This window comes from Sceloporus occidentalis, unplaced genomic scaffold, assembly GCF_023333645.1.
Source record: "Sceloporus occidentalis isolate IW3139 unplaced genomic scaffold, rSceOcc1.0.p SCAF_122, whole genome shotgun sequence".
In the NCBI taxonomy this organism is placed as follows: domain Eukaryota; kingdom Metazoa; phylum Chordata; class Lepidosauria; order Squamata; family Phrynosomatidae; genus Sceloporus; species Sceloporus occidentalis.
The window spans coordinates 1,809,294-1,826,818 of record NW_028317102.1 but is presented as its reverse complement, the minus strand read 5'-3'; the positions used below and the strand labels follow the sequence as shown (position 1 = coordinate 1,826,818).

The 17,525-nt window shown below is 39.5% G+C and overlaps 1 protein-coding gene across 1 annotated transcript in view; it reads left to right on the top strand.

Annotated features, from left to right (window-relative positions):
• Positions 1 to 3,008: 3,008 nt before the first annotated feature.
• Positions 3,009 to 17,525, top strand: part of LOC149282148 (disabled homolog 1-like) — an 83,524-nt gene continuing 69,007 nt past the window's right edge. The window contains exon 1 of the mRNA XM_089498566.1: positions 3,009 to 3,081. Within this exon, the coding sequence (XP_089354692.1) occupies positions 3,015 to 3,081 (67 nt within the window). The 5' untranslated portion in view covers positions 3,009 to 3,014. The remainder of the gene's footprint in view (positions 3,082 to 17,525) is intronic.

The window sequence follows — 17,525 nt, the reverse complement described above, 5'->3', positions numbered from 1 at the left end:
CTAGTAAGATGCCATATCCCACCTATAATAAGTTATCGTTTAAATAGGACATATTGAGTAGAAACATTAGTTTCGTTTGTTGGGCAGTGGAAGAGGGTGGCTTGGGGACCTTCTTGCTCGGAATATAATAGCGTAAGAAATTGGACTTGTGTATTCTTATTTGTACGAATTTAGTTTTTAAGAATATTCTAAAATATGTTAATTGGTATGAATGTCCTTAAAACAGGGAAGGATCACCAACAATGTAAATTAACCCCTTAATGACAAAGCCCGTACTTGTACGGGCTCAAAATGCATTGTTTTCAATGGGTTTAGGGACCGCCCATTGTCCTTAAGGGGTTAAAACCAAGGAGAAAGTTCTCTATATACATTTGAAATATGTCTTTTTTCCCCCTCACTCCCTCTCCCTACCTTCTTTGACAACCGCTTCTGTTTCTCCCCTTTACAGACATTCTTCGCTCCTCTTCAGCGCTCTTCAGCGGCTTTGGCCTGTTGCAGAAGTACTCTGAAGAGCGCTGAAGAGAGGAGAAGGATGTCTGCAAAGAGGAGACATGGAAGCGGTTGTCGGAGAAGGTAGTTGAGGGAGTGAGAGAGAGAAAGTGAGAAAAAAAACTACAAATTTAGTTTCAAGTAGAAAAAAGCTCTCTGGATTTCTTCTGAACCGAAAGGACAGGAAGCTAAATTTGTCTTCTGAAGACAAATGGACAAAAACAAAAGAAAAATGTATCGGAACTGTTTTTGGTCCACGTGCACATGGAATTATTCTGGTGCTCAGCATTCATGTGCATGTAGATCGGGTTCCGCAATGTATCACGGCACATCGGAAATCAGAAAACAGAGAGAGTTTATCCCTCTAGTTGTAGAATACGACTTAAACCAAAATTCTGCATCCATTTCAAAAATCTCTTTACCCAAGTGCCAGAAAATCATGATTATATCGAGTGTTAAACTTGAGATTTCCACGCTATGCTCGGAAATATCAGAACAGATTGGATGTTGAAAGAGGTTCGCTGTGTTCACAGTGTGAATAAAATCTGTTCAGTCTTCAAAACTTAAAAGTTTCAGAGAACTTGGTGCTGCTGTGCGGTAGGCGCCGGGAGCATAGGGGATTTTTTTTTTTGATTCCTCGGGGCAGATCAGAATGACAGAAAGAACAAAAATCGCCCTCATTTTCGGAGAGATTCATACGAATTTATCAATTTCCGTTAAAAACAAGTTTGTATGAATTAGCTAGTTCTTAAATTGTTACATTGGCTTTTCTTTGCCTCTGATCTTAAAGAAAAAAAAATTGCGGTACAAAAAAAGTATAAAAATAAATATTATAAGTTGTGTACAAATCTCAGCTACAAACATTAGTAAGATAAGGACCGTCTTAAGCACTGATGTAAATTCAGGAACAAGAAGCAGAGCTGTTAGTTTCCTCGTCATAGATAAATTCATGATCTCAATGTAAAAAAAAATGTTTACAGTATAGAAATATTTGGCTTGAAAGATTTTTTCCCATATATATGTAAAATACGATGTTATGTTTGCTTATGCGTGTAAAGAATACGGCGTTATTATCTGATCCATCAACAAACAGCGATGTGAAGTTGTTCGATGATACTTGAGATTCTATCCAAGGATTGTTAGCCATGCGTTCCGAGCAAATGAACGGCTATAGAACAGATACGTTTATTCCACTTGTTATGTTTTGGATGGCTGAAAGCACTTGAGTTGGCCAGATTTATCTATTGCGGACGATGTGGGGGTTTTCTGGTTATTGGTTAAAGCAAATGGTTTATATTATTTGCATATTGTTACATATTGATACTATTTTTTTAGTTGCTAAAGCAGATGTTTGTAGGACAGCAGAAGTACATTCAACTCTTCTTTTACCAGTTGATTAAAACCCAGAGCCCGTCCTGTATCGCAAGACAGATTCCCCGTCTCTTTAGTAACTCTTTTTGGGGTGATGTTGCAAAACTTCTCCATTTCCCCCCTCCCTGCAGATTTTAACCGTGTCTTTGTCCAAATATATAAAACCAAATGGCCAAGTGTTTAAACATAAACAATGTTCATTTGAAACATGAGTTAAAACTTGGCATGGAAGGGACACTTGTTTACTTGGTGGAACATTGGTGTATCTCATAACGTTGTTATACAGAGAAGCCCAGTTATCTCTTGGAACTTTATACGTTAGTGCTGTAAGGGTTCCATCCTGGAAAACCAGTCTTCAAGAAGCGACACATTTGTTTCACTTATTGTGTGCACATCGGTGTCATTCCTTGAGTTCCGCAGCTTGGATCTCCACCCAAAGCAGAGACTATATTTTTTTTCTATGCCCCCATGTTCCTGTGCTGAACTTTATTCTTTGATATCATCAGTCTCTTTGTATCCCTCCTTCCTTCCTTCCTTGATGCCCCTCTATTCTAGAAGCTCAGAATGTTTGCTGAGTATGAGGGTATCACAGGGTTCTTCTAAGCTCGTTTGAGCAGGGCCCTCCTCACCTGTTGTCTCTGTAATTCAATTTGTTACATACTACTTGTTATGTGCTGTCTACCCATTGTACAGCGCTACGGAATTTGATGGCGCTATATAAAACAATAAATAATAATAATAATTCTACAAGCCCTAAAAGTCTGAAAAACGTGTATAGAAACAGCAGAAAGCCATTTAAAATGAAGTAAAGCATTATTTATTGTCTAATTTATAAATTCACATAAAACATTTAATTAAACCTTTCCGCACCTCTAATGACCCCCTAAAAAATGTGTCCCTTTGGCTAATAGATCTAACATGTTAAGGTAACCCAATATTTCAGTGTTCACTTCCATGACATATTTTGACAGCCTTGTCCTCTAACCTGCCTGTCCTTTCTTCTTCCAGCTCGTGGCAGAAATGAACAGGAGATATAAGTTGGGTTATCATATCTGAAGGCCGAGCAATTTTTTTTAATATTTTTTGAAGAAGAGAGCTAAATGAGCCTTACTGAGACACCGGATCTGTGTGAAGACGAATAAGGATACAATAGGATGTCAACTGAGACAGAACTTCAAGTGGCTGTTAAAACCAGCACGAAAAAAGAATCGAAAAAGAAAGGTACGTCTCCATTTAATGCTTTGAGGAGCTGGTAGGCGATCTGGTCACGGAGTTCAATCAGGGATTAAATGTTTGAAAAGTTAACAGAAATTTACTTTACTAAAGGATGTATCTAGTTAGCGGGGAAGAATAAATGTCAAAAATAAAGGGACTCATATGAAAGGCTACATTTTCAAACTTAAGCGTTTAACTTTCTGTGTTTGGGATGTTAAATACCGTATTGGCTCGAATATAGGCCGCACTTTTTTTTTTTTTTTGCGGCCTATATTCGGGATCTAGCGCCCAACGCCCGGGACATGCAGTCCCGGGCGCCGGGCAGGCAGCGGGGTTTGGATACAGATCCCCCGCAGCGGTGCAGGGGACCTGCATCCTACTCTCCGATACGCTCAGACAGCCTCCCCTGCCAGCACTTCCCACGGGGGGGGGTGCTGGCACGGGAGGTTGTCTAAGCGCATCGTGCGGTTGTCTAACCGCACGATGCGTTTTACCTCTGGCCCCCCGCCTGACTTACCGGAGCAGACTCCCGGGTGTCTTGCGGGGCCGGCGGGGGACATCCGGCACCGGAAGTTGTATACGCGTATTGCGTAGATGTCCCCCGCCGGCCTCGCAAGATACCCGGGAGTCAGCTCCGGTAAGTCGGGGGGCAGAGGAGGACAGTGGCAGCATATCTCGGGGAGGGAGGAGGACAGTGGCAGCATATCTCGGGGGGGGAGGAGGACAGTGGCAGCATATCTCGGGGGGGGCAGTGGTAGCATATCTCGGGGAGGGAGGAGGACAGTGGCAGCATATCTCGGGGAGGGAGGAGGACAGTGGTAGCATATCTCGGGGGGGGGACGGACAGTGGTAGCATATCTCGGGGGGGGGACAGTGGTAGCATATCTCGGGGGGGGAGGAGGACAGTGGCAGCATATCTCGGGGGGGGGCAGTGGCAGCATATCTCGGGGGGGGAGGAGGACAGTGGCAGCATATCTCGGGGGGGGAGGAGGACAGTGGCAGCATATCTCGGGGGGGGCAGTGGTAGCATATCTCGGGGAGGGAGGAGGACAGTGGCAGCATATCTCGGAGGAGGGAGGACGACAGTGGCAGCATATCTCGGGGAGGGAGGAGGACAGTGGTAGCATATCTCGGGGGGGGGACGGACAGTGGTAGCATATCTCGGGGGGGGACAGTGGTAGCATATCTCGGGGAGGGGAGGACAGAGTGGCAGCATGTTTTTTTGGTGCTTTTTTAAAGAAAAAAACTTTTTCTTTAAAAAAGCACCAAACTTTTAGGGTGCGGCCTATATACGGGGGCGGCCTATATCCGAGCCAATACGGTAATAATATTTTTTTTAAAGAAAAAGCTCTTCATAGGAGAATAGATTTAGCGCTATTATGTTCTAAATGCTTGCTATATGGGCTTTATATTTTTCTCCATTTAAATAATTTTTAAATATTTATGAATATTCCCACCCGTATTGCCCTTTTATAGTTAAAATGTGTAAAATGTTTAAGTAATGCAGTGAGCTGACCCATACTCAGTATAATATATATATAAAAGTCTGTTGGTTTATTTTCCTTAATTTATTTCTTTATTGGTTGAAAGGTTCTTACAGTATAGGAGTAGAGATTCAAATCAGTACAAAACCTGAGAATTTTAGAACACTGACAAATTTATCAAAAAACTTGACAGACTAGACAGAGTAATTGTGCTTCTACAGGAAAGTCAACAGGGGAGTCAGCAGCCCCGCAGAGTGTAAAAATCATATCTGGGAACTCTCTAGGTTTGACCCGGAGTCTCTGGGTGAAGCTCTGCTTCCCTGGGTCTCTGAGTCACTTTCCTCTTTCTCTGGGTGTGTTGGTTGGTGGGTGGGGCTGTATTTAGCCATGCTCACTCCCCACCCACTTCCTCATTAAGCCACGCCCCAGAAAAGGGGAGCTTGGGTTATGATAAGAGATACTCAAAGTGTAATTTCGTTATCTTGTTTCTGGTTGGTACAAGTTTTTTTTCCCCCGTATACATCTAAGAATGAATTTGTCATTTTATAAAATAGTCATAATCTCAATTTCCGTCTCTGCCGCTTTGAGCGCAAATTTGCTGACAGCATGGAAAACAATTCTTTGCTTCATACGGACTGACTGGGGAAAAAACCCTCAGACTTGTCTGAGCTCAGATCAGCCGACTCAGCTGTCAGGGAACATCTTCTCTTCTGTGTTCATAAAATCATCCTCTCAATACAAGTCAACAACTGCTAGACAACTCCTAGTTAATACACTATCGTGTAGGAGATTACCAGGGATTATCTTCCATCCTAGGTTTATTTCAGTAATATCTGAGCATCCCCGTCTGTCCCATAGGTACTGCAGAAACCAACCTGCAAGATGTATCTCTAAATTCTGTAGGCACCATGATGTAGGGTCCGAGAAATGATCCAAGAACAAAACTCAATGTTTTTTTGGGGGGGGGGTTATTCAAAATGTGGAAAAAAAGATCATTATTTGGAATGCTTTAATTGGTTGCACTCTTCAGACTTCTTTCAAGACGCGTGGAGTTCATGTAGGTGACCCCATTGGAGCAGCCATTCAACATAATTTCGATTTGGGTGCCCTGCTTGCCCTTTGGTGTCCTGCTTTCATTTTAACGCCAACTGGAGCAAAGACAAATGTTAAATATCATGCTCGTTGTGACGTCACAAATTGAAACACTTGCTAGGCTGTGTCCATTTAACAAACCTGTTTATTAACATGGAAAATCAGCAATGAAATTTACTATGGGCTAAGTAACTGCTAAAATATTTCGCTAAATATTTAACATTTATTCACCTGCTTTGCATGTATTGTTTATTAACAGGAATGCCTTTTTGTGACTTGTCCATATTAATTAAAATAGTATTTTTTTAAAAAAAAATAAAAAACTAGTAAAATTAAGGTTTTGTGAAAATACACAAAACAACCCAAAACATTCCAGCTGGAGTATTTCAGCAGAGGATCGGCAGTCAGAGTACGAGAGCAGTAGTTCAAATTAATTTTAATAATTCATTTTTATATAAAAGCGGAACTGCCGCTGTCTCTGCCTGTACCAGAACTAAATTAATATATTACAAGATGGGGGAAAAAATGACTTCACCAAAAGTAAATCTTTTATTTGTTTAATAGTTAAAAACAGACACACCTCTTTAGAAATCTCACTAATTTATTCAGAATAAATTACAAAAGTCATTAAAAAAACAAAACAAAAACAAAGATAGATGCTAAAGAAAGAAGGGGTTAAAATATCACTGGTAATAAATTAATTACTAACTAGAGAGTTGGCCCCATAATCTAGCAAATCAAAATAAAATTCTAAAATGGATAGATGGATAGAAGTCAGCCATTATCCTTATATTATTGTAGTTAGTGTAGAAATCCCAAACTTTTATAACCTTATTGTAAATCACAAGATTATGGTGGTAAATCTTTAGATAATTAATTTCTAACCTCTTTTTTCTTGAGTGAATTTTGCAATTAACCAAGAAATAATTGATTATTGAGATTCCCAAATAGATGTTTGATTTTATCTAGTAATCAATTAAAACATCATCCTATTTGTATATTCCGTTCAACCATAATAAAACTCATCAGCATAACATTACAATACTTGAAGCTTGAGGAGGCTTGTGGTAGCCAAGCAATACCATTATATAAGTTATGGTGAGTAAAGTTGATGGGAAAACCCTTCCACTTAAAATTAAGGGGGTAGTAGAAGTATTATTAAACACTCATCTACAGACACCAGACAAGCCAGAAGGCCTGTTTTTCCCTCAGAAATCTCATGGCGCTGCCACAACCACAAGGGATTCTGGGTAGGCGCATGCAAATAAGGTTAACAACAATCACCTTTGCCTCTAGCTGACGAGTGCCATTAAGGATGAAACAGCTGTCCATGAGCTGGCTACTGCATCTCTTACCTGAGTTTTGTCTAAAGGCCGCCCTGTACAGCGGGCAATTACTTTCAAGGGATCCATGTATAAAGTGGATATAGAGGCACAAGGTGATCATTGTTACCCTTATTTGCATGCGCCTACCCAGAATCCCTTGTGGTTGTGGAAGCACCATGAGATTTCTGAGGGAATAAAACAGGCCTTCTGGCTTGTCTGGTGTCTGTAGATGAGTGTTTTAATAATACTTCTACTACCCCGTATATATGTGTGTATATATATATATATATATATATTTATTTATTTATTTATTGCTTATTTAACTCTTTAAACACCTAGCTATATTTTATGTACTCAACTGTAAATATAGAATTTGTAAAGGATTTGGTCATATGCATTGCAAGAAATATATTAAGCCTGTAACCTGGTATCAAATATACACATGCAATTCAAATACGTATTTTTCTTTTCACTTGACATCAGAATCTTGCATTTTCTGATCTTGCTTCGGAATTACAAAAGAATGGTCAAGTGGATTCTACAAGGATAGAATTATTCTCCGGGGATGCTAATCCTGATCTCGAAGGATACTTGACTGTTCAGTACGGAGTTAAGCTTCCCATCTCTTTGTTACCGAAAGTCACTTATTTATATTACTTAGACTCCACAAAACATTCCAGTTCTTTTCCGTCTAAAAAAAAAAGAAAATTAATAATTTTGTGCCAGTAAACTGAAGTCTAATTTATTTGACTGTGAATCTGCGAATCTAAGTACATATGCCTTTGCATTTTCTTTTTTAACAATATAAGATACATTATATGTGCTACCTTGTTATCTAATGTGTTTTGCTTTGTTTTTGCTATGGAAGGGGACATTTTCCATTGGCTTTTTTATTTTGTTTTAATCCCTAGCAACGCTCGACCCACTTTACCAGTTCCCTAACTCACATAATAAACACCGTAGATATGAAGGTCTGAAAACAATATGAAATACAGATTGGTAGCCTTAGTTCCCTACATCATAGATGAGAACTTTCTTAGTGAGCTGACTCTGAGACTCTTTAAATGCCCGTCATGAAGAGCTTATGTAGCGACTCTCCAGATATGATAACCAAATGGCTCTAATACTAGTCTTCCTAGAAACTTTTACTTGTCATTACTTAAAGATACATTTAATTGATCACCTGTATTCAAGCAGCAATACCAAGCATAACTTACTGGCAGCAAAAGCAACAATTGTATGCACAAAAGTGTGGAATAGGGCTTTGGCTCCAGACTGTGTGACCTTGAGATTTCCCAGTTATGCATATAAGTTAGGGCGAGAGGTTCAGGTGCTCGCTCTAACACCATACACTAACCTCACACTCACTCTAGCACAACATACTTATACATATATACATACACACACTCTCTCTAACACCAAATACTTACATACACTCATGCTAACGCCATGCACGAACATACACACACTCTAGCCCCATATGTACACAGACTCATGCTATTTCCATAGAGAAACACACACCATACAGTCACGCACACTAACAGCGTACACTCTAACTCTGATGCGCACTTGTGCTATCTCCATCAAATAACACACACTCCTTCACACCATATAATTACACACATACACAATATACAATTACACATGCTAGCAGTGTACATTTACACCCACATGCTAATATCATACAGGAACACATGTACTGTAACACCATATACTCATACACTCAACACATACTCACTCTAACACCATACAATTACACTACCTATTTATACATATGTTATTGTTAGTTTTTTTTTTTCCTTTTCTTGTTTAAAAGGTTTAAGAGTTTGAGACGAGGTTGCATGAGTTGTTATACATCCCAAATCTGCCGCACACAGGGATGTGCATAAAATATTTTTTCTACAAAAATTATTACATATTATGAAGCCAAATGAAATGAGCAGATGAATAGTAAAATGAAAAAGTTTCTATTTCAATGTCCTTGTAATAAAAAAGAGTGTGGGAGCTACTGAATATTTAATTGAGCCGCCTTTGTTCTCCCACATTTTATTGTGCAGGGGAGTTATGGTGACCACTATTTTGAAACTATTGTTCTTTGGCTGAGATACATAATAGCATCTGATGTCAGCCTGGAGAGGGCAAAAGGAGGCAAGGTTATTTCCATTGTCAGATTTAAAGTGAATCTGTTTCCAAATTCAATAAAATTCAACAAAATAAATAAAATAATGTTACAAACTCACCTTAAGTGTGTATCATGGGAGAAGCCGTTTTAACTTCCTGATCTCATGATCTGCATGATTATTCCAACATTTTTTTTTGTTGACTTACTGGTTCACTTTGAAGAGAGAGTTGGACATTAAACTGATTATGTTAGTTCTGCCATGCTTTGACACAATAACCCATCTTCATTATTCTGCCCCCTTGGACAACTTCTGCAAAGTCAAGCCCCGCAGGTAGCGTCTTCCCTTTCCTCCAATCCGGTGAAATAGTTTAACAGAGTAGATAATGGGGGGGGGGGGGGGGGAGGGAGGAAGGGAAGGAAGGAAGGAAATTACAGACGAAAGCACAAAAAGCACAGAAACAAGAAGCAGAGCTGCAAAAAAGGAGACAGAGAGCATGTAAGGAAACATTGTGAGAGAGTGAAATACCATTACATAAGTTATGGTGAGTAAAGGTGATAGAAACCCTTCCACTTAAAATTAAGGGGTAGTAGAAGCATTATTAAACACTCATCTACAGACACCAGACAAGCCAGAAGGCTTGAATTTCCCTCAGAAATCTCATGGTGCTGCCGTAACCACAAGGGATTCTGGGTAGGGACTTATTGACCTTATTTGCATGCACCTACCCAGAATCCCTTGTGGTTGCGGCAGCACCATGAAATTTCTGAGGCACCCCAGCATTTTCTAATATACCGTAAATGTTTGGCTGCTACCATGTGCCCTTACATTTATGGTACAGTATTTAAATAAATAATAGTAAATACCGTACTTAAAATAAGCTTGATTGGCTTCCCAATAGGCTTATAGAAGTTGGAATCCTTACATTATAGATGTAAAGAGAACGAGACAATTACTATTGTATTTCCCCTGGCAACAGCAATTCCTGGATATACCGCATCTGATCTTTCAGGAAACCGCAGTATCAGAAATAACAGCTACATCCCTGCTTTGACGTATTTCACAGTGACACAGAAATTGAATCTGATCTTCGGTCCTCTCCAGTGCGTTTTATCCTGTCCTCGGCCATCATTCTTTATTGTTTTTTTTTTTGTTTGTTTTTTTTTCCATGTAAAAATGACCATGAACAAAGCACCTGACTAAGAGGCTAGTCGTGACTAAAAGTACATTTTTTAACTTGCAAAAAACTGAATCTATTTTAAAATGACAATCTGCATTCTTGCGCAACAACAAAAATGCTTTAATTTTCATGTAACTATAATTTTGATTGGTGCCAGAGTAAATTTATCATAAAATATTTGGTTACATTTTTGGGGGGACAAAAACCCTTTTTTTTGTAAATCGTTGGCTGTTTTTTTTTATATACAAACATCCAGAAAATGTTTTTTTTTTTAAATTCCAGAAAATACAGTGTTTTTTGGAAATATGACTGCTAGAATCTAGTTCATCCTCAGCTAAATATATCACTTCTGTAACAGCGTCACAGTAATCTGACACAATTACACTTTATCGCAAGATATATTCTTTATGAAAGACCATATTCTCCAAGGTCAGTGATGAACCAGAGTCTTTTTTTTTATTATTATTATTATTTCCATTTCAAAAAAAGCCAAGTTCAAAGAAAAAAAATCATCCTCTTCAGATTTTAACTGGAGGTGAAATAAAGCTTCAAATTTAAAAACACAAAAGCAGTGAGACTAAGTAATGTGTCGATTTAATAGCCCGGGGAAAAGAATTTCTCCCGGAAAAGTAAAATTTCCGGCTTTTTAGTGAAGACCTTAATATAGACTATTTTGTGAAATCATTATTTTAGCTGTTATAGACTTTTGATCGTATTATTCATTTTGCATACCATACGCTCCTTATTAATATTATTACTTATATTCATATTACTGACATAGTCTGTCTGAGAAAGGCACTAAGCTCTAAAATAGAAGGAATATTTCTTTTTTTTTTTGCATAAACGGATATGTTATCTTATGCACATTTAACCTTTTGTAGAGTTCGTTCTTCTATAGTTTACATAGAAAAATATGTGAAGTAACAAAAACTTGTGGGTCCTCCATTCCATCTGAAGAAGAGATTTCTGAAATCTGGAAAGCTTATGTTACTTCACAATAAAAAGTATCAACTTCAATTAATGAAATCCAATTTTCCATGGACTATTATGGCTAAATCCATACTTACAGAACCGCACTGGCACTTTAAGGCCAAAGGCCGTCAGCTGGATATGTGCAGCCGCACGGCACCGTTTAATGTAGATACAGGGTATAGCTAGACATAGAGTGGCAAATCTGAGTGTGGGGTGCTGTTGCCCATGCAGCCCACCAGGCATTTGCCCGGTGTTACAGTGCAGGCCTGCATACTAATTATACTAATTATAGTTTAGTTTAGAACATTTGAATATCTCACCTTTAAAACAACCACTAGGTGGCACTAAATATGTATATTTTTAACTTAAAAAAACAAACAAAAAAAATAAAAATAACTTTTTTTTTTAAAATCCTCCCCCAAAACCTTAGGTTTTGGTTAACTAATCAAGAGGTAATTGGGGTTATTGGTTTTGTGCATACTAATGTCTAAATATAGTACGTTCAACAATTCAATCTGGGGGGTGAAAAGATATTGGGGCAAAAAAAAAAATCAAAGCAGTTTCAAATGTAAATGTGTGACCTGATGTGCGACCCTTATAGACAGGGCAGGTTCTTGGGTTTCTAGCTCTCTCGGCCTTCCACCACCTCTTCTTACATACCCTTCTTTCTAGCATAGTGGGGAACCTGGTTTTGGGGCCCCTACCAGCTCATTGGCCTAGGCAGTCGCCGGTGTCAACTCTATGGCTGGGCAAGCCTTGCTTAATGGCAAGTATACGACAAAACTATATTTGTGATCATAGTTAGGGGCTCCAGATAGGCTTGGTGATTAAAAAGATGTGGGGAAATATTTCACAAACACTTAGGGATAGACACGTACATACATACATTCACATATATAGCTTAGATAATATAGGACTTTACTATTTTCCTTGCAGAAGTTATGCAATATATTAATGATGTATACTTTTTAGGGCACATTAAATGAATTTCAGCACAAAACTATTTATAGGTATGTCAAATTCTGCAACGTATACCCAGATCACAACTCGATATTCTGCTGTATTGAGAGTGACATTTAGGTCTGTATTTTTGGCACGATAAGGTATACCAAAAACATGGGTAACAGATGGCAGGATTTACAAGAAGTCTGCTCAGTGGAAAAGATTTCTCTGACACAGTCTGCTCTTAACAAATCTGAATATATAAAGTTCAAAGTTAAGCTGCATGGCGACTGTAGTTTAATGGGGTAGGGGTGATTTGCTTTTTACTTAATATCTTATAATTATTAGAAATCTTTAAGTGTTTCTAATATTAATTTATGCTTTAAGGTTTTTCTTGAATTTTTTGATTACCTCTATATTGTTTTCATATGCTTTCCTAAGAATTTATGTCACCTTCACAAAACTATTTTTACAGGGGGCAGCCATCTTGGCACAGTTAGCTCCGCCTTTATTTATTCTACACCTAAACTGGAGGATATTTCATTCAGGAAGCTGCAGATGCATGGGGCATTTATTTTTCATTTATAAGCTGAAAATCTCACCAAGTCTGCTTCATTTTCTGCACGCCTCGACTTTGATTAAAATTGCTGAAGTATGAACTAAATGGATGTTTTATTTATGCGCTATATAAGCTCGTTTACAAGAAAGAAACTCTAGAACATTCTATGATTCAGATAACGGAATGTGAATAGTTTTCAATTCTCTTTCCTGGTTAGTTTAACAAACTAACCACAATTTTTTTTCTAAAATTCTATATTACTAACATATTATTTCTATGTGATAATAAATGAAATGTTTTGTGAAGGTGAGTATAATGGGATATTGTTTTATGTGGTATTGGTAGCTGTTTATGTAACTGAGTAATTTAGAAGATGAATAATGTATTTTATTTAGATAATTGAATTTAGAAACCAAATTCCTGCTGTTCATTTACACTTTATTGTACGTTTTAAGGCTGTAGAACCCTCACACCCAGCAAACATTCTAAGCACCTAGAAAAGAGGGACATCGAAGTGGAGGAAAGATGGACATTAGGGGAGGAAAGGGGGGCACCATAGGAGGAAAGGGGGACATTAGGGGAGGAAAGTGGGCACCATAGGAGGAAAAGGAGGCCTGGGCAGATGAAAGAGGCAAAGGGGAACAGAAGGGCGTTGGGTCCCATAGAGAGACTGTCCCAAACAGAGACATTTAGGGTTATTGTAAAGTGGTTTGCTTACATTTGTTCCCTGCTCTGCAAACTCACGTTTTCCCCAGAAAAGGCAAAAAAAAAATACAGTATATCATATTCGTGGGTAGCATCATTAGATTCCAATGGCTGCATGTATATAATTTATTTTCTGTATGATGTATTTAGCGGACTCACATTTTTCCGAGATAGCGGCTGAAGGATTCTGAATTATCTGCCGTGTTCCGCGGAAGGAAGGTGAAGAGAACACAAGAAGCTGGCATTGTGCAGCTGCTGAGGAATTATCTCTTCTTTCTCGAACATTGGCCTGGACGTATTACATTCACTTCTGCATTTTCCCATCACTTACAATTTTCTTACTATGCAAGTGCCACTGAACTGTCAAATTAGTTTTCCGGGATTTTAGTGGAACAATTCATAACTGGCTTTTCAACACACCGTCCTACATATTTCTACTTCACCCAACATCTTGTTTGTAACAGGAGTCATTTTTCAATTCGACTTGAGCCATGCTGCCTCCTTCTTTAAAAAAATAGAAACAGGTCTGAATTGTTCTGTAACACATGGGGTTAGATGTATAAATATTCTAGCTAGTGCTACAATTTATTTTTACTAAAAAAAAACCTCTTATATCTAGAAAATGATATCATTAATTTAAATGGCAGGCGATACCTTGTGTACCTGAAGACCAGATAATATGCCTAAGCTAGGGTTAATTTAAAAGAACAAATCAAGAATTTGTAATCAGCGTTGTCTGCAGCAATTTCTGAATTGACTATTCTTCTGAATTTAATACTTTTGTAACCAAATGTAGCAATAGAATCATCATTCATACCATTGCTTAATGCCCAAATCCTCCCGAGAAATAATTGGTTAATCAATTAAAATGGGAGTCATTCGCAATTTTGGGCGGAAACCCTTAATTATCATGTGATCTTTTTGGGACTATAATACCTGTTTCTGTTGTTCCTCTAACGGTTTGTAAATATTCACAAAGTTTAACCAGAGGGAAATGTTATTGGCTGTAGAAAAAAATAAATAATAATATAATATGGGTCATTGGCTGTTCCAACGGTTGTGTGACGCTGACAAACAGAAGCCAGATGTGTCCTTTTTAGAAAGGATCTGCTCTTTCGGAATTATTTGCATTAAGACGGCGAACCACCACGGAAAAGCAGCTGTGTGTGCATTCTGGGATCTTCCCTTTGGCAAAATTGGCCATATTTTTCTGATTATTGGCCAGAGGTGACAGATTGGAGTCTTTACCTTGAAAAGGGAAGCCATCAGGAGACAACTCGGATAAGCCATTTATTATTTTACAGAAGGCGCGTAGCGTGCCTCCGGCGATAGTTTTCCATCTTGACGAGCAAAATACACGGTCATTAGCAATATCCGAGAGAGGAAAACTGTAAAAAAAAAAAATGTTTAAAAAAAATCTTTTAAAAAATTGGCCTTTTGATGATTATGAGAAAAGAACGAAAATGCCTCTTCACTCTTCAAATGCCAGATTGGGTTCCCTCGCACTTTCCAAAAACGGTTTAATGGAAACATTTTAATTTGGAATAATAAGCAACGGAAGTATGAGAGCACCATGGTATGCACTATTAAAATAGACCGTGCCCCCCAATATTTTAGGTGTCCAAATTGAGGCACTTGTGTTGGGGGGGATAGCGGGGAAGGGTGGGGATGTAGCACCAGAAGTGGGCGGGACCGGCAGGAAGTGAAGGGGTTGGGAGTGCGGACAAACACTTGCCTTACAGGAAGCGCCACCTTGTGGAGCTTAGCTTCAGAGCATCATAAAATGGCCACGTGGGAGGGGTGAATAGAGGACACACAGGAAGCCAGTTACAACTTCCTGTCTGTGATTAAAGTCGGATGCCGAGGAATCATGGGATATGAATTCATGGAATGCCTTGCCTATGCCTTTGAAAAGCTGGAAAAATACATATGAATAATTAAAAAAAAAGACTATTAAATAAAATAATAATATCACACTAATATCACGCCAATGCTGGATTTAGTTAAACTTATCTTGGATGTGACAATTTCCCTTTACGCTTCCGTTACACGTTACACCCAGTAATCATTAAGGGTCATCGTTCCTTGTCTGCTCTCCGTTTAATGATAGCCTGCTACAACATCACCAGCAGGAAGACAATAATGGAGATCATGAATCACTAATTATTTCCTAATGATTGTTGTCCACTTTCATAATTTATACAATTCTTTATCATCGTGGAGGGACACGCTGACACAAGAACACGCATGTAAATTATAAAACAGACAATGATTTAACGTAACGTAAGACCGAGTTCCCCCGGATCCACGGCACGTGATCCCCCGATGAAGAATTTTTCTGCCTCTTCCATGAAACGCATTTTTTGCACAGCTGCTAGAATGCGTCTGATATTTGCTATTCTCCTTTTATGCTTTTTTTTTTTTCTCTCTCTCTCTCTCTATTCCCGTCTTTTCCCCAAATCATCTTTAGCTACATTTTTTTTTAGTGCTTTATTATATTTTTATATATCTCCTAATTAAGCTGCACGGCTAAACAAGGGTCCGGATAACGTGTTCATCTGCCGGGTTTGTAATACATATATTGTGCAGCGGACCGTACGCAAAAAAAACTTTTAGATTTCTGTCCCGAGTACTCCGTTGGGTTAGATTACAAGCTTCTGAATATAGATTTTAATGTAAGCCTGGCTCTTAGTGCTTCTCGGATTAATGTCCCATTCTGGCCGCGGTAGTTGAAATCTGCACGCCAGATTGTTACAAATATAAAGGGACTTTTTCGATCAAGAATCCAGATTTTTTCATTTGCATTTTTACAGTAATTACTATTACTTTGTCACAAAAAAAAATATTATCGGAAGTATGTTAATAATTTAGGATAAGAAGAAATGTGGTGTGTGCGTATAAGCTGTCAAATTTTGAAGGGGGGGTGCTTTTAGTTTAGGGGGTGTGGTTAGGGGTGGGGCTTTAGGAAGAACGAGCTTAGGAAGTCGGGCATTTTTGGCATTTGCCCGGAGTTCCAAATGGCCAATCACCCAGCGAACAATCTGTTCTCTGATAAAGGGGGGGGGGCACAGGGGGATAAGAGTGGCAGTGAGGGACTCTCACTTCTATGCAGGGAAACTTGTCAGGTGTATATGACAGTTATTGCTTAGATAGGTAGATAGAAGCAGGTAGTGAAGGCGATACAATTAATTAATGTTTAATTATAGGCATCTGTGATGGTGCCTTCACATCCATGACTTCCGCGGCAAACGGTGACAGTTGACAGGTTGCCCGCCGTCACCTGTAGCATCGAAGGGCTTGTGATCTGCATCTGGCAGCTGCAACTCTGAGCCGCATTTCACTGTCACTCAGCTGAGCTCCTGCGAAGATCCCGAAAGAGACAGAGAAGCCCTTTAGGTGACAAGGCCCGACTGCTGCTGTCACTGTCCGTATCGTAGCCCAACTCAGATACAAAGTGATGGGTACTGGGGTTTAAAAGTGCATTTAATCCTGCAGCTGGCACCAGTCTGTCTAAATTCACTTAAACAGGAGTCTGTGTTATATTGACAGCGGCTTATAGTAAATAGTACCGTATTGGCTCGAATATAGGCCGCACTTTTTTCCCCCACTTTAAGTCTTTAAAGTGGGGGTGCGGCCTATATTCGGGGTCTAGCGCCCGACGCCCGGGACATGCAGTTCAGGGCGCCGGGCAGGCTGCGGGGCAGCGGTGCAGGGGACCTGCATCCTACTCTCCGATACGCTCACCCTGCCAGCACTTCCCACGGGGGAAGTGCCGGCACAGGAGGTTGTCTAAGCGCATCGCGCAGACGTTCACCGGCAGCAGCGATGCGCGTAAACAGCCTCTGCTGCCGGCACGTCTGCACGATGTGCTTTAACAATCTCCCTTGCCGGGAATTCCCAGGGGGGAGTCCCGGCAAGGGAGATTTTTAAAGCACATCGTGCAGACGTGCCGGCAGCGGAAGTTGTTTACGCGCATCGCCGCAGCCGGTGAACGTCCGCACGATGCGTTTTACCCCTGCCCCCAAGACTTACCAGAGCAGACTCCCACATCATACATCCGCTGAGACACCC